The sequence below is a fragment of the Clarias gariepinus genome, chromosome 13, assembly GCF_024256425.1.
Source record: "Clarias gariepinus isolate MV-2021 ecotype Netherlands chromosome 13, CGAR_prim_01v2, whole genome shotgun sequence".
Taxonomy (NCBI): Eukaryota; Metazoa; Chordata; class Actinopteri; order Siluriformes; family Clariidae; genus Clarias; species Clarias gariepinus.
In genome coordinates, this window is record NC_071112.1 from 5,513,106 (window position 1) to 5,531,247 (window position 18,142).

Here is an 18,142-nt window from a genome sequence, read left to right on the forward strand (position 1 = left end):
TTTGAATAGACTATTACTAAACATTCAACAGGAGATTCATAATAAGCAAAAGAAATCTTTCTTACAATCTCATACTCTTGAGCTCACACACACAGACACACACAGGCAAAGGCACAAGCTGGCGCGGTTGCTCTAACCTCCTGCCCTCATACAAGCAGGTTCAAGTTTTTCTCCATATCATTTGTCACATCAAAGCATTCTCTGACAAATGTTACGTCTTCCATAATCTCAAGCAGTGATAAGTTACACAAACCCGCAAGGTGTAGCTGTGACCGAGGTGTGTGCCGCCTAGTATCTTCGATAGTGGGGGGGATTTTACAAGGTATATTAACAGCTTATAGAATTATTTACCCTTACATTAAAATATCGTAAATAAAAAAGATGAATGTACAGAATTCTCCTGCAGAATGTTTGTTCTTTAAGGGGTAAAAAAAATACAAAACTAAACGGCATTGTCACTCAGGATCTGTATCTTTTAGCTAAAAAGGTAAACTTTATAGTTTAACACAACTAGAGCCCATAGACTTTAATTTTTTTTTATTGGTACGCGATGTTGAGTCCCCGAGAAGGAAATCTACAGTTTAGTACTACTTTTGGAAGTGTATTTATTTATATCTGTCTGGATATCTATTTCTCTATCCGTCTATTTCGTTAGTCTTTTGACTGCTCTCATCAAGTGGCCACCACAGTGGACCATCCGATCTGACACATAATCTATCTATCTATCTATCTATCTATCTATCTATCTATCTATCTATCTATCTATCTATCTATCTATCTATCTATCTATCTATCTATCCGTCTGTCTGTCTGTTTGTCTGTTCATCTGTCCGTACTGTATATCTATCAATGTATGCAACAGAAAATCTGCTAGGCTTGTATACTATTTCTTCTTAGGGTATATTCATTTATGTCTATCTATCTATCTATCTATCTATCTATCTATCTATCTATCTATCTACAGTATCTGGCAGCAACAGAAAATATTATTGCTTATGTACTATTTATTCTAAAGGTATATTAATGTATGCATATCTATCTATCTATCTATCTATCTATCTATCTATCTATCTATCCGCCCATCTGTCTGTCTATCTATCTACTGTATGTAACAAAAATAGTCATATGCATCATTTATTCTTATGGTGTATTTATTTTTGCACATCGTTACTGTATTCTGTATGTTTATACGAAATAAAAAAAATATTTCAATGTCTGTCCATCTCTCTACACTAAAAAATAAAATTAATTTAAGGCTTAACGTTGCACATCAATTTGTATTCCTCAACACATGTGGGCGGGATCGAGGCGTTTGACAGACACCCTAAATCCACCAATAAGAATCTAAAATTCCGAGCAAACCCCGCAGGGAATCTCATTTACATATTCTGGACACGACAGCCAATAGGAATTTCCGTCTTCCAGCAGTAACAGAGGCAGATACTCAGGCTGGCATACTAGCGTGCTAAACAGTGTGCCACACTAAGTACGGCGCTCTAGCTGCACTTAAAGCTAGCGTACTACTGAGCACGCTAGTGCGCTCCCGGCTGTAGGAGCTCAGTGTAAGTGGGATTGGTTGGAAAATGACGGTGGCTTGATTGTCGGAGTTTGTTTTTAATGCGAGAGGGAATGCTGGAATTCCTTCTCATTCTGCCGGTGAAAGTTCTTCTTTATTTTCGCTCCGTGTACTAATCTGACAAACGCGTTGCTGGTTTTAACCGACATTTCCAGAACATTCCTTCAGGATGATGTTAGCGCGCGAGCTACCTGGCTAGCTGTACTTATATTAGCTCGATGCTAGGACCGAACTAACGGGCTCGAGCGCTGTAGGGCAGTTAGCCTGACTGGGGCAGTTAGCACGACTGGATTAGCTCCTGGTATATGCCCTGGTGTAGTAGCTGGGGTCCTAGGCGACGTGTTAGGAATTCGTTTGGCTTATTTTCAGCAGGGCTAACCAGGCTAGCAGGCTGTCTCCGTGTACCCGGTGTTAGGTGTTTGGAGAGATAACGTTTATAACGTTAAGTTTGCTAGCATTTTAGCTCCAAATCACTGGCTGCTGATTTTTTTTTAACAGGTGAGTAATTAATTTAATTTTTCACCCTGCGTGTTATTCAAGTTATTTATGACTTTGAACATAATTATTGTATCTGTTTTTCAAGTAAAACAATAATAAAATAATGTGTGGTAATAACATTCTCAAGCCATGCATAAGATTTAACTAGCATTAATAAATATAAGTGTGTCAGCTGTCAAAGGCATTTAAAAAAAAAAATCACAGATCTGTACAGATTCGCAATCACAGATTTTTACAGATTTGCAATCACAGATTTGCAATCACAGATCTGTACAGATTCGCAATCACAGATTTGCAAAGAAAGCACAACAAGGGGTGTTCAAATCAAACTGGGACATGTGATGAAATTCCAAATGAATGAAGCCAAAAATGTAAAAGAAGACTTCAAGTACAGTACGGTGATAAGCCGGAGTAAAACATTTAAACGATGTAAGCGTTTTAAAGAAGGCTGTACGTCCGTGAATGATGACCCTTTGCAGGGGTTGATTTGAGCCCCTTGCAATCATTCCAGTGAACATTCAGCAAGTGGAACGCCTGATCCTTGAAAATCAACGTCACCAACTTGCAAAAGAGAGGCATCTGTTTGTGGGATCTGTACACACACTCATTCACCAACCCCACTTGCACGTTACAGAAACTCGGCTGGGACTTATTGACACATCCCCCGTACAGTCCTGACCTCACTCCAAGCAGTCCAATCATGGGTCTGGCATACTGAGAGAACTTTCTGCCTTGATGGTATTCAAACACTAATGAAACACTGGGATTAGTGCTTTGTGTGGTTGGGATTATTTAGAGAAATAAAGAGTTTTTATAGTTCTCAGTTATTCTATACAATCAAACTGTATGTCCAAGTTTGACTTAAATGCCCCTTATAGGCTTATTGTCATCAGATCGGTGTGGAATAACATGCTTTATAAGATTCACAGTGTAACTTAGTTATTCCTTCTATTACACAACTCTAACTGCAATCCTGTCATTCAAGATCATGTGTTTATATTGATGTGCTTGGTATGATATTTTCTTTTCTCTAGCAACAGCAAATTCACATGTCTCACGGTAGTGAGAGTGTTTTATTACCAGATTAGTTTTTCTCATCAATGTAAAGAGACGTGGATTAGATCTCATCTTTAATCTCTTGTTGTTTTTCCAAATATTATACAGGTGTCAATTTTTTTGTCTAAGTTGTTTTGAGATGCACAAGATGATCTCTCTCCCTTTTGTGTCTGCAGGTTTTTTGAGTCTTCGTTGATAATGGAGTGTGTTACGCCTAATTACGATTAGGACAGCCTGCTCTGCAGTATGTGGTTTACCGGAGCCAGCATATCCCTCTGTCCGTGTAGTTTATGTATCTCTTCATCACACCGCCGTCTTTCATCCTTCCGTTCTGGCTTGATGGCAGTTTGTGGATTTACACGTCGACGATGAACGTCCATGTGGCGCACGCTTCTTTAACCGGATGCTTCTGAATTACAGCTGAAAAGTACCTCTTCGACGAGAAGCAGCATCAGGATCGGACCTCGTTCGTACTTCAATTATAAGTCCCGCAGGTTTTAGTCATGGCTTCAGTGTGGAAAAGACTGCAGCGTGTGGGAAAGCACGCATCCAAATTCCAGTTTGTGGCCTCTTATCAGGAGCTCATGGTGGAATGTACAAAGAAATGGTGAGTGTGTGAGCAGGAATGATTCGATCTTTATGTGTGCGATGTGTACTGCACAGGGAAGGGTTTATAGTGTATAGCTCTTCCTATCACTTGTTTGGATAGCTTGTGTGTTTGTGATGTGGTTTCTTCAATGCATCAATGGATTTCAGCATTACAGAAAAATCAAGGCTTGGCTTGGCTTCAGGAGAGTCATGTTACACACATCCATATTGTGTCTCCCATTAGACATACACACACACACAGATGAGAAGATAACGCTGCTAGCTTTGTAGGCATGTCTTGGATTGGTGTACAAATTGGATACACACACACACATACACCTATAAAAACATCATGTGCTATCAGAGATGGAGGGTTGTTCGGAAGGTCATTAAGTACTTTTCTGTTGCAGGAACTTTAGCAGAGACCACAGGTAATTTGGGTTCCAGGAACCTTTTTGCTTTGCATGTTTGTTAAACTGAGCATTACCGTCATTGGATACCCTCTTTCCAAGTGTGACATGCGTCATTAATACTTTTAAAGCCCTTCAGTACAGTAGCAGGCGTCTCATTGAAGATAAATGAGTAATCTCTATATAAAAGAACAGAAATTCTGATTGTGCGTTTGTTAGGCTGTTTTTTGTGCAGGTAGTTCCACAGTGGAGCCTCACTGGATGTAACAGTAGGCAGCGTCATCATCAACTTTTATGTAACATTGTGAGGTATTGGTGTTTCTCTATCTGATTACCAGATCGTCATTAGGTGGATGCCTGCAGGCATAGCCGGAATCTTTTGTACTTAATTTTTAGTCTGTTATTACAATCTTTTGCAGGGTTGTAAAATATAGTATAAAGCTAAAAAGAATATTTGATCATATCTAAAGATCATATTGATCTAGAAAGAATATATTGAGAATTGTGCCTTAAATTGTTAAGCTAAAATAAGTACTTTTAGCACTACTTCTTTTGTCTGACATCCAGCAGAAATGCATACATGCGCAACATTTCTTATTTATTTATTGTTTTAAATACAAGTTTCCAATGGATTCTGTTTTTTAATTTTAGGACTTTATGTGATTAATTTATTGTAGTTTGATTTGTATTGTGCGCAGGAACGATTGCACCCCTTCCCCACTTCCCTGCTGGCCACACATTCGTTCACATTGTTTTTTGCTCTCCGTTCTTTGGTATGCTTGTGTGTTTACAGTCTCCGATACAGCAGGTGTACTACTTGGGACTGTTTGGTACTGCCCAAGACAACCTCTTCAAGCAAACTTGGTTTTCACTGATCAAAATGACCCAGAGTTTATGGTCACATGCTCTCGGAAATGATCCCGGGGCCCTGGTATGAAAAATGCAGACTGGATGGTTTGCCTATGTTTGTGAATGTTGAGCGGGAGTAAACTACTGGAGTTTTTTAAGTTCACGCTAATGAAACTATGGATGTTTCTGTTCGACACATGCATGCCAAAATGCTTCTTTCCTATTAGCTTAACCTTTCGAAAAGCTGTAATATCCCTGGGTTTAAATCACTTAACTTGAATTTTAGAACTCTATCAATAAACGCGTCCTTGCACTATTTCACATAAGTCCGGGACTAAGAGCATGATCAGTCTCTTTGGGAAGTCTTAGGCAACCCATGTAGTATCTTTGAAAGGATTAACAGCCGGCGAATCGAAACCCAAACAAGCATGGCATAAACTTTTGCACCTTTTAAAGACTGGTAATTTCCTCAAATCTAAACTTGGGCCATGACACTAAAAAGATATGATATCTCTTGTACCTTATCTTATTGTTATCACTACAGTCAGATTCTCAGCTTTCCCTTTTGCTTTGCAGAAATTTCGGCTCTGTTTCAAAATTTACATCATCTTTGCTGTCTTTCACTACTGAAACTTTTTTTTCTCCCCCTCACTACCACGTGCCTGCGGTCTTCCAGATGTGAGTGCAAAGCGAAGGAATGATGGGAATGTACTGTTGTCTGTTAAGAGGAATGTGAGGAAAGACTACATGTCTTCCATTTTTCATGTCGGGAGTGGGCGTGCCTGGATATCTCTCTTCTATTACTGTACATAGAGACCTAAGGAAGGAAGAATAGTGCTCAATAAAAGACATGTATTTACTCACTGACTGTCAGCATGCTGAAAGGTTGTTGATATCCTGGAGTGTGTGTGTGTGTGTGAGACGGCATTGCGTTTCATCGGTCTCAAATGTTACTGTCGTGATGGAAAGTTTCCATTCTGCCGTGAGACAGAAACCACAGCCGCTTAGTTCGAAGTGATGTCCTAAACCACTGCTTGGTTTAAAAAAAATAAAAATAATAACTTTATGGACCTGTGTGGGTTTGTGTGCGTGTGTCTTTTTGAAAAAAATTTTTTTTTGCTTGTCAAGGCTTCCTATTAAAGTCCCAGGATGTTGTAACCAGCCATATTGTTATTCAGTTGACTGATCCACTGAGCTCCAGACAGGAGCTTTTGCTCAGGCTCTCGCCTCTCTTCAGGCCATCGTTATAAGCATATCCTTTCATCCTTCCTGAAGCTTATCATTGGGATATGTTTTTTTTTTTTTTTTTTCTCTCTTTTAAGCATGTAAATATTCTAACAAGTAGAGAATCTCTTCTTGTGCCAGCAAAAGCAATACCTATGTGTATGACGGAAAGCCATGGTCGTCTCAGTTTCAAGTTTCATTGTAAACATGTTCCCCGCATACAATGAAATTCTTTCTTTTCTGTCCCACAAAGAATGCCACAAAAAGTAAAAAATAATCATAGAATAAAATAAATATAGGTTTAAAAAAGGATATAAATATCGATCATAGAATCAAAAGCAGAATATGAAAAATATGAAATTGGAATATCAAAATATATTTATCTATATACTGTAAACAGTCCACATAGTGTGCAAATGATCGTTCCAGTGATTGTGCAGAAGATAGTTTGTGATTATTATTGTGCAGATGATTGTGCAAAGTCTGCAACGAAGGACCTAAGATCAAAATTCAGTTTTAAACATGAATGATGGATCAACGACTGGCACCCTGGACTTAATAAAAAAATAATAAAAATAAAGGGAGAGAGAGACGGTAGAAGCGTTTGCTAAATTTACAAAGTATGAAATGGCGAAAAATGCGCACCCATCTTGGTTCAAAGCACATTCTTGTATGTACAGTGTAAAACTGCCATTTTGATTATTCTGTAAATTAGGCATTTCATGCCGGGACAGGTGTTCCTTCTAGGAATTATGAGTTAGATATAGCGTTAGTCAACAAAGTTATTTAACTGTTGTAGGTGATTATGTTGAATGCAGCTCCTAGCTACTACAAGTAGTAGTATACAAAGGCCTGGTCCTTAAACATGGGTAATGTATACAGTAAAAAAAAAAAGGAAAAACAGTAAATTAAAATGAATACATAATCATCTGCATATTAATCAGGTTGTAACTGCTGTATTTTAAATATCCTTAAAGATAAGCTCAGTGTATTGTGATGTCCTTGATCATGAAACTAAACTGATCTCGTCATATCTCTTGGTTAAAAATCTGTTTGTTAAATGTTGGAGCCTCAACTCGGGTGGCAGAACTTATAAGCTGCAGTGAATTTCTGTGTGTATAGAGCTGCAGGTTGGGATCCTCTCCACTACAGCATGTGTTTGTCATTAGTGTAGTTGGTGCCAGCAGCACGATTTTTCCTGCCAGGATAATCAGCGGGAGCGAGGTGGAGAGAGAAACCCTCTGCTGCAGCCAAACTCTGAGCGTTTAACCCTCATCGAGGTTTCACGGCTGACACTTGCTTCACTAATTTTCTCTCTGCTTGAAGTGTATTTGCTGTGTGTATGTTATACTAGTATAGTAACTCAAATAGATCTCTCATCTTGAGCTTATCAGGGTGTAGATTAATTTCTATCAAGTTTGTTAGAAATATATCTTTTATCAGTTACAATTTATAATCTAGAGAATGTTCAGCGTGTTTTATTGCTTTTATCTGGTTTTAATTCTAGCTGAGCAGGACAAACCTTTCGCATACACTTTCATTAGGAAGCAAGTCCAAGCTGAGATTAGGATAGGCCAGGTCAAGATGCACTCATCACATTTGCATCAATAATTAGAAGGACTTATCATTAGTGACTACTCAGGAGGCAAGGTGTGTGCGAGAGAGGGGGAGTTATATGGGCCATGTTTATTTTTTCTACACTTTTTAGCGAGAACCCCACTTTTCAGAATGAATACATTGTGTTGGCAAATGTATGTGGACACCTGACCATTACAACTGTGTGGTTCCTTCCAAATTGTTCTCTAGTTGTAGAAAATGTCTGTGTGGGCTGTAGTATTACAGTTTCCCTTCACTGGAGGTAAGAAACCCAAACTTTTGTAGAAGAATGGAGCACAATACAACAGCAAAGAATGGGATTTTTTACAAATCCACCTGATTGTGATGGTCAGGTCTCTGTATTTTGTTGCATTTGCCAAGTTTTGTAGGGTTGTGTGAAAGCATAATCGGGACTCATAATGTCCTGCAATGGGTTGTAAAACCGTTGAGTTGATTCTGGATTTTTAAAAAGGCACATTGTTCTGATGTAAAGAAGTAATCAGTAGAGTGTGTCCAATCACTGATGGTTCATTATCTAATCATCTAAGAGTAAAAAGGGAAATAAATCTGGCATGTTTAGCGTTGGTGTGATGGTCAATTGAATAAAAGGTTTTGACCAGATAGTGTGCTTTAACTGAAGCTAAATCATATGTGCACATAAAAAGAGCACAGCTAATCAAATGCAGGTGTGGATTCTTTCTCAAGACTCCACCCTCCTTTCATTCGCAAGCCGTACTCGATCATGTCCTTTGCACCCGCTAACTCCCAGAGACCGATTACAAATGGGATTAAAGCCTCTTACACAACGCTGTAGCATGTAGTGTTCACATAACATTATAAGTGATGTTATTCCTTTGCTTTGATTAAATTATGTATCAGTTTTTAAGCTCAATAAGTCTAAATTTGTTTATGTTGCTGTGACAAGATTTATTTATTTTTTTCTCAGAAAGGCAGCAGCTGCTAATTCCACATCTCCACAGCTGATTTATTAAAATGATTGGCATCTGATCTCAGATCAGATCCGTGTCTGGGAGTTTGTGGCTGCAGAGGGCATATTCAAGAAAATATTGTTATATATTTTTTTTCTTATTTAATTGTGCTCAGAGCATTTTTTCACTTAGCCCCCCTCTCTTTCTCTTACACACACACACACAGTCCTGTCGTTAGTAGCCCCATCCCTCCATGCATATGCATCAACAGCATCAACTGTCATGACTTCATATGCACAGCTAAACGGTCGGTTTACCAAGAAACAAAACTGCGTTTTATGACTGCACCTTCTGTGAAAAAATAAAGATGGAGGCCGGGGAAGTAGATTGCACACAGGCTGAGTCACTCATGGTCTTGTTATTGAGGATATAAAGAACCTGGCAAGCGAGGAGAACTAATCTAAGCTTATATTACAGCTGGGTTGTCGAGGTTACCGCTACATGCAGAACAAACCTTATCGGCTAATACATTTTTAACTAGTTAAATTCTTAATTGCAGTTAATCCATTAATGATTTATCATGAGCATGTCTCTTTTCTGTTCTTTATTTAGTATCGTGTATTTAAATCTATTTCATTTTTGGAAATGTAGGAAATTGCCCAACAGTTTTTTGATCTTTGCTCCTATTTTGTCCTCTGTATACACACAAGCTTATGACACAGAGTTTGAAGTTTAACAACCCCTGTCACTCTCTTTCACTTCCTCCTCTCTTTTTCTTTCCCTCTCTCTCTCTCTCTCTCTCTCTTTCTTGAACTCTGTGTGTGTATAAATGAAACACTTGCACTCGAGTACCGGGCAGAGTGACTGTATTCTCACAGGGCCGCTGCTTGACTCTGTCTTTAAAACCAGCTCCCGCTTCCACCCTCTCAGCAGGCGCTGTGAATAAATAGCTGTTTGGAGCTGAGCTCTATGACTTTGGTGATTTTTTTTTTTTTTTTTTTTTGTTAAAACTGATTTATACATACTGGTAACTACTATGCAATGTGGCCACCACACATATTATCTTTTGAAACATTGCTTGTGCAATTTCTCTGTGAGGTGCATAATGAGTAGAGGCTGTAAAGCATCATGTGATACCGCATCCACTAGTGAAAAAAATAAATCTTCAAGCTGTCACTGGTGTTCTGGACAGATCTCCTCTTTGGCCTGAGAGGCGAGACAGAGAGCCAATTTTTCCCTTCCTTTGAACGTCGTCAAAAATTTCTATCCCAGAGGGCAACTTGTTCTAGAAACTCTTTGGGAAGTCACGAGTCGTCTATCCTACCTGTGTCCCCAAACCTGCAGAGTCATGATTTCCAGATCTCGTACTCTCTTGTTGGCTGATGGCAGCATGTCTCACAAAACCGGGCATTGGTTCATAAGCCTTATTTCCAGAAACATTTCATTCAGAATACCCGAAGCTTACTTAGCGTTCGTTATTCTGCAAGGCTAGGATAGTGGCAGTATTTAAAATTTAAAACGTAAATATATTTTTTTCTCCCAGGTCCCTAAGCACCATCAGAGACTGCACTGTGCTTAAAAAGTACTTAAAATCTTTTTTGCTCAGTTGCAAGACTTGCCCCTGAGGGACAGTTTTTCTAGAGATGAGACATTCGATTTTGTCTGCATTTATACATGAGCTGACCTTTTCCCTTCTTTTGCATATAGTGTCATGTCGCTCCTATGCCTGATAGTCTGATCCTGTGGCATAGGCGATAATATCAGCATAGTCTGCATCTGTGAAATATGAACCATCAGCTCTAGGTTCCACGCCTGAATATCTAATCAAAGCTTTTACTTGTAACTGAATTAAACTATGGTGATACAATAAACCAGAAGTGTATTATACACAAGCAAGTATGTGAACCAGCAGTATATGTTATGTACTGTAGTGACTGTGTGTGTGTGTGTGTGTGTGTGTGTGCATGCAAGTCATGGTTACAGTGAAGTGGACATGCAGTGTAGCCTTAATGTTTAGGAAAAGCTTAAACATGCAAAAAAAAACCAAACCCAAACAGATATTTGAAATGAGATCACAGCTTTTTTTCCAACTTAATATAGCGGATGGCATTTTTTTCATAATAAGAGGGACAGCGATTTCCTGCTGTGCCAGATAATGATGAGAGACAGACAGAGAGAGAGATTCTGTTTTTGAGCTAATCTGCTTATTAAGCTGTACTTGGTTATGTCAGTATTTTCTGCCCCAGTGTTAGCAGGGAGGATTTTCAATCGGCTCACGGTTCGATTTTGAATTAGTGTGTTGTAATCCAATTATAAACCGAATATTCATTAATCTCCATTATTTGAAAAGTTTTGTTACTCTACACCCTTGGTATGTCCATGTCTGTGGGAAAAAGAAAACGGCAGAATGGTATGTTGTACTTTGCCTTCACGGTCTGTAGAACATGAACGTCTAGCATTCGTTTTGTTTGTTCGAAGGTTCTTTGGTTAGCCACGACAGATCTTCCTGCTAACATTAGCTCCTGGAGGAAATGCCTGATGTGATTCTGCATATTGGTTGTGTTTTTAAGGAAAGGATTTTAGGTCTTGGTTTGTCAGGCTTTGCAAAATACAATGGTCTAGTGAGGAATTTTCCCCTGCTGTCATTTTAATATCCAAATAAAAAAAAAAACCCAGATGTTGCTGGTTTGTAAATTTAATTTTTTTTTTTTTTTTTATTACTATATACTATATACTTTTAATTACTATATACTATAATTTATACATAAGCTTGACTTTCAGGAGCTTCTTAGCAATATATTTATGTAGTTATTAAGTTTAAAAAAAAATCTGCTGATAATGTTTGAATTATAGATCACTGTTTTTTGTGTTGATGCAAAATCTTTCCAGGGAGCATTGTGATCCTTTGTGTAAACTATTATTTCTCCCATAAATGGCTATAACTCTTGCTTTTACACATTCCTTCCTCTCACTCTCCCTTTCAGTTTCTCTCTCGCTCTCTTACACACACACTGTACCTCTCTTGCATTGTTGCTGACCTTGTGTAACAAGGCTAATAAAGTTGTTTAATTGCTCTATCAAAAACTCAATAAAGGAAAATTTCCATTACAGTGTGCTGCAGGGAGGTGTTTTTTTTTTTTTTTCTGATTTCATAAACGATAATGATGAGAAGAGGCGTCAGGCAAAGCTCAGTGAAGGCATAAATGTAATTTAGTTACGTTCTAGGTTCCATCGGCAGGTTTATTTCAGTCTTTGAGTGAGACACACGGGCAGAGAGAGGAGACAAAAGCTCTATTCAGCAGTTCATTGCAGGAACATCGCTGTGTCATTGTTGTGACTAGCCGTTCTGTATAAAAGGAACAGAGGTGGCATCAGGGGTCATTGATGTTGAGCCTTTAATTCAGAAGAAGAGGAAGGGAGAACCATCAGTGTGGAACGTGGGTCTGCTGTTTAGAAATGCGTGATGTGTGCGACACACTTGTGAGGTTGAAGCAACAGTGAACTGTTAACTGCTAACACACTGGTATCTTGTGGCGAGTTAATGAGATGTACCTGCTGTGCTTAATTAGTGTTAAAGCTTTAGTTTGTAAAAAACTTTAAACTGCAGGATCAGCCGAGATTGAGACAGATCAGCAGGTCCAGGCTTTCGCTTTTGGATCTCATCAAAAGTATTTTTGTGTTTCAGAGTGCAATAGACAGCACTGGGAGAAGTATGATGTAAAAATAACTTTTTTTTTTACCTGACAAATCCTACCTTCTGCGTTATCGTTAGGTTACAGCAGTTCGGCTTGTCTGTGATTTGTTAGGTCACCAGGCCTGAGACAAATGAGCCAATCATAAAGCATGAAGGCGGTAATTAAAGCCGGCTTACCAGTAAGAAATTACAGTTGAATTGGAGAGACAGTGAGCTCTGGGCAGAGGCGGAACATAAAAGGAGACAGATTCGCTGTGAGCGAGAGAACCCAAGAGAAGACAGAGCTTCTGAATTATAATGATAGAAGTACTGTATATAATAAAAACAGTGTTGAGCGATAGCCCTATCTTTTTCTCTCTAGTTCTTCTTCCTAAAAGAGCAATCATTTCTTTCCTCCAGCACTTTGTACTTGAAAGTTATGATGCCTGTTTTGTAGGGCTGGGCGATAAAACGATAATGATATGTATCGCGATAGACACGTGATCGATATCAGTAAAAAATGTGTTCGATAAAACGCTCGATAATTTTTATTCTTTTTGGAAGAAAATGGAGGTTGCGAAGCTAGTTTGGTTGCTCTCATGCGCACTCCCTCCGCGACCAGCACTAGGACCCTGAAGTAGTACGGTCGCGATTCAGGAAGTATAAAAGCAGACAAGATGGCGCTTCATATTGCTCAGTCATTGAGTCTGCCCATGCCGTTTCCGACGCTTAGCCAGGTCTTATGTGATTTTGGGTCCAATTCCTGAATGAGTGTGATTGAGCGCTTTATTTTGTCATTTCTCGCGGCAGCACAACAGCCCGTTAATTCATGCCCATGCAGTGATGGAAAAGACAACGAACCGATGCATGTCCATTCTTTTATTTTCTGCGTTGTCAGGCGATATTACAAACTTTCGGGTGGATTTCGTACTTAAATCAAACCAAAAACTACTGAAAGAAAACAGGTTCAGGCTTTATATTCCAGCTCATCTCACATTTCTGTGTTCACGCACATTGGACTGCATTACCCACAAAGCATTGCCTGCACTGGACTACACTCCCTGTTCGCGCTATTTCCGCGTTTGGATTTACGGAAGACTGCTAGTCTTCTGGTCTGCTTCCGGTTGCCCGTGACCGTTGCATTAACAAAGGCACTCGCTCTCTGGTAACCTAGCAACGTAGGGAGTGATACACTAACGTCAATCATGTAACAGTATCACGTTGGGTTGCACCATGTCATTGTCTCATGCTGGTCTGCTGGATTCCTCTTCAAAAGCAGAAAATGCACTTATTTTATTACACTTTATTAAGCATTACCTACATTTTCCTGCACCTTAAGTGTTAAGAGACAATTGTTAAAGGGGTCATATGGGCCTACATGCACTTTTTCAAGCAGTTTGGACTGAAATGTGTGTTAGGAGAGTGTGTACACAACCACTCTACAATGATAAAGAGCTGCCCAGTGATTTTCTTTTCATTTAATAAAATAACATGCCCCTTTTGAAATCAGGCCAATCTCAAATGCCTGTCGATATGATGCCACACCGACAGAGGCCGCTCCTACTATAGTTGATTGACACTGGTGTTTTAGCAAAGACCCGCCCCGAGTGAGAAGAAGCTGTCGACCATTGTTTTTCGCCGCTGGAGCAAAATGTCGCCTAAGCGAGTGTGGTGTACAGTTGTGGGGTGTAATAGCGAACACAGCAGTCGTCATTCACTACCGACATCTGCCCGCACTGGACTACACTCCCGTGGCTATACCCCACGTGTGTTGTGAAGATACAGTTCTGTGGGGCGGGCTCAGCAGAGATCATGAGCATTTAAAGGAGCATGTACTGAAACAGGTTGCTGAGAACAGAGCTAGTTTTTACCAGGTAAAAGTAGTGTTTTTTTTTTTTTTTTACACAACCATTGAGAATTTTTAATGATTACAATCATTAAAATTATTACATATTATATTATTAATATTACAAACTTTTCATAAGGACCCTAAAGAATCATATTAACATTTAATGAAAAATGGGACTGGATGACACCTTTAAGTGTTCATTGTGACTTTAGACTTATGTTTACATTTTAATTATTATATGGAGTTTTCCATGGTTATAGAAATTTCTGTCTTAATAACTGAGGGGACTATGGTCAGAGGAAGGTTGAGTGTAAAATAAAAATGTTTAAATGTAATATATTTTTCTCCTGATCCTTATTTTAATGGGTCATAAAAATATCAATAATTATCGATATTGACCGATATGAAACACTAATTTCGTGATACAGTTTTCAGCCATATCGCCCAGCCCTACTATTTTGTCTTATTGTGGTACTGCATAGTTTTATGATCTGTTTTGCACTCTCTCTCACAACACTCACTTGGTTCTTCCAGCACTTTGACCTTAAAACTTAATGTATAAACGTAGGGAATAAATGTAACTAGTACACCTAATTCCTTTCATCCATGTGTTTGGGCAGAGCCACTTGGATCACAGGAGCAAGTTGCTCTTCCAAGTAGGGCTTAGTAATACCCATCATTAGGCGTTATAAACACGTATTGTTTTTCCTATAACTTCTATCCTGCCAATGTGATAAAAGCCAAAGGTTGGAGCTACAGTAGGAGCGAATAAATCTGTACCTACAAAGGAAGGCACTCCTGTCTTTTGGGTATTACAGATCACACCCTGACAGACCAGCAGTCATTTGTAAGGTTCGCTTTAGATGGGTCATGAATGCCATGCAGTTATTTTGTATAAATAGTTTTATCAATTGTAGAACTATGTGGCTTCAATATGTGACCTATATTGAACTTATTTGTTTGCTTTATCTGACAACTCACGAGAGAGGCAGAATTTAGCTTGAATAATCTCACAACTTCTTAGGAATTCATTTCCCCCTGTTATGGGTGGGTAATACCATGACACATCAATGTAGTGATCAGTTATGTCACGATACACGTTTCTGATGTATATAAAATATCTATTTGTGTTTTAAGTTTTGTAAAATACTTTTTCTAAGTATGAATAAATATTCTGCTTTTATAAGTAAATAATTGTATAAATAAGTTTTAAATCTAAGTTAAAACAATGTGTTGCTGCCAGTCCCTGTACATATCATGTACTGTGCATATTGAGGTGAACATAAATTGGTGTATTTGTGATACTTTAATAAACATCAGAGAAATACTGATACATAGGATTCTGTGATAATTATCTATAGTCTCAGTGAATATTATCTGGATTTAATCCATCAGTTGTCTAAAGTTGTGAAGCTTCTCCGGGTTTTCAGAGGGTGTCGTGACGATGTACCCATCCGAAAACCCAGAAAAACGCTGACTCTGAATTTCTGTTGCGGAATAGCTCAGGCATCTCGCATCTGTCCAGGAACACTGTGTTCCTTAAAACTTTAAACAAAACGAGAACTTCTTGTGCAGCTTTAACAATTTCTGTTTGTAACTCAGTTTGGAGAAAAGTTTTTCATGCAAAACTTTAAAAAAAATTAAAAAATAAATGCTGACATTTCAGGAGGGTCAAGTTGTGCTTAATTAAGCAACGAAAACAACTAAGGAGATTTCTGGAATTGGGTTAATTAAGAATAAATATGAGTGCAAGAACTCACTCGTGTTAAGATGGGCTTCTCTGCAGCACCTGAGTACCTTTTTACCTGTCAGAGATGGACACGTTGATCTGGTTCATGGATGCCTGACAGCAGCATGTGTCCTCAGATTATTTTGAATAAAAACCTTTATTCAGTTAGAAATGGGAGGCAAACAGTTTGCAAAAAAAGCCCCTTTGTGTGGGTCTCTCTCTATATCTCTATTTCTCTCCTTGTGCCCCTTTTGTGCGTCTCTCTCTCCATGTGTCCCTGTCTCTCTCTTTCTCTCTCTCTCTCTCTCTCTCTCTCCATGTGTCCCTGTCTCTCTCTTTCTCTCTCTTTCTCTTTGTGTGTGTGTGTGTCTCTCTCTCTCTCTCTCTCTCTCTCTCTCTTTGTGTGTGTGTGTCTCTCTCTCTCTCTCTCTCTCTCTCTCTCTCTCCTTGTGCCCCTTTGTGTGTGTGTCTCTCTCTTTCTCTCTCTCCTTGTGCCCCTTTGTGTCTCTCTCCTTGTGTCCCTGTTTCTTCGCGTCAGTCTAATTATCAGTCTGTCTGATTTTCTGCCTGTTTGTTTACTTGTCGTTCTGAGCTCGTTTGTTAGTCTCTCCATGTTTATGTCTGTTTAAGGGCATGTGGAGGAAATGAAGATGGATAGATGTCACATGATTCAGCCACACCACACACAATCCTGCATTTATCTCTCCCTCTACAACGCCCACATATCTACTTGTGGTTAATGGTTGTATATGTGCGCGTGTGTGCAGTAATGGATTGCATTCAGACACTGACATATAAATCCTAACAGTTTTGTCAAAAGAATTCCAAGGTTTTATTTCAGAAATTATTCGTAAAGCCACAGTTCTTATACGAGCATCACACACACACACACAACCATTTCTGTGCAGTGCTGAGAATGATCCTCTGATGCTGTCAGTAATCTCAGTTTAGTGCTGCTCCTGCTGCGCTCCCCTCTCACTGATGGACAAGAAAATCAACGCGTCAAAAACATCAGTATTTTTATTTAGTTCCCTGCAGCTGTTTTCAAACTTATTCTCATTGCGGTTTTGCATCAGGAGCCAGATATCTTTGTGTGTGTGAGAAATCATTCACTGATTGAGCGGGTTATTGAGCCAACCCTCACCCTCAGAGTCATTTTAGAAATACACGCTCTGAGGCTAATCATCTGTCTGTCCCAAGCACACGCACACCCACTTCATGTCAGATTATAGTGCAGTCCCAGCTGAGTGTCTTATTGTATAGTTGATCCATGTTGAGATTCCCAAGTCTGTCTGTATCTGTTAGACACATAACTGCTTAGGTTATACTGTATAATGGCGCTCTCTGTCTCGCTGTCTCTCTCAGCCTGCCAGGCTACATCTGTCTCCCTGACTTTCTTACTGACTCTCACTGACTCTTTGAATTAGTCTTGATTTAACTGACTCTCTCATTAACTGTGTCTCTTTCTGCTTTTCTGTCTCAGTCCTAATTCTCCCCTTCTTGTTGGTTGTTTGACTCTTGTTTGTTTGCCTCTGCTGTGGCTTCAGCATTTCCCTGCAGTCTGTGCGTGAGGAGTATCTGTTATTGTGTGTGTGTGTGTGTGTGTGTGTTTCTATGAAATCGCACAATTGTCATGAGGCCCATGAAGCCCTGGATAAACAGTTGAGTGTGTGTTTGTCTGTCCGTGTGTGTGCATGCGTGCACTTTGATGATGTGTTGCATATACACATCTATTGTAGGTCACATTGCTTTTATCCTTTAATGTAAGGCTAAAGCTTACTACATCTTGATTAGACACGGCTAGACAAAATATAAATGCACTAGACTGCAGGTCGATTCGGCACATGAAGGATTACACAGCTGACTTCTGAAACGTATTAGGCAACACTAAACTTTGTGCCTTTTTCTCAAATCCTGTAATCTTTGCTACCAGAGTTTTTGCTTTTTTTTATTCAGTATCAAAGGTTTCAGTTTTTAGAAATGGGTTTAGCTGTACTATTTACTGGTCACTCGTACAGCCACCAGTATAAACCTACCATATATAAACTAACATTTCAGAAGAATTAGTTTATTTTCCACATTGAACACAAATCAGATGCACATCAGATGGTGCTGATATTGTCATATTTATTCCAATCATGCATTAACTGTGTACCGTTTGATTG

The 18,142-nt window shown here is 39.1% G+C and overlaps 1 protein-coding gene across 3 annotated transcripts in view; it reads left to right on the top strand.

Annotated features, from left to right (window-relative positions):
- Nucleotides 1-1,497: 1,497 nt before the first annotated feature.
- ehbp1 (EH domain binding protein 1) overlaps nt 1,498-18,142 on the top strand; it is a 144,033-nt gene continuing 127,388 nt past the window's right edge. The window contains exons 1-2 of one of the 3 annotated variants that reach the window (XM_053509610.1): nt 1,498-2,074; nt 3,307-3,737. In XM_053509610.1, coding sequence (XP_053365585.1) covers nt 3,634-3,737 — 104 coding nt within the window. In that variant the 5' untranslated portion in view covers nt 1,498-2,074; nt 3,307-3,633. The remainder of the gene's footprint in view (nt 2,075-3,306; nt 3,738-18,142) is intronic. The other 2 variants (XM_053509611.1, XM_053509612.1) reach the window with 2 other exon arrangements.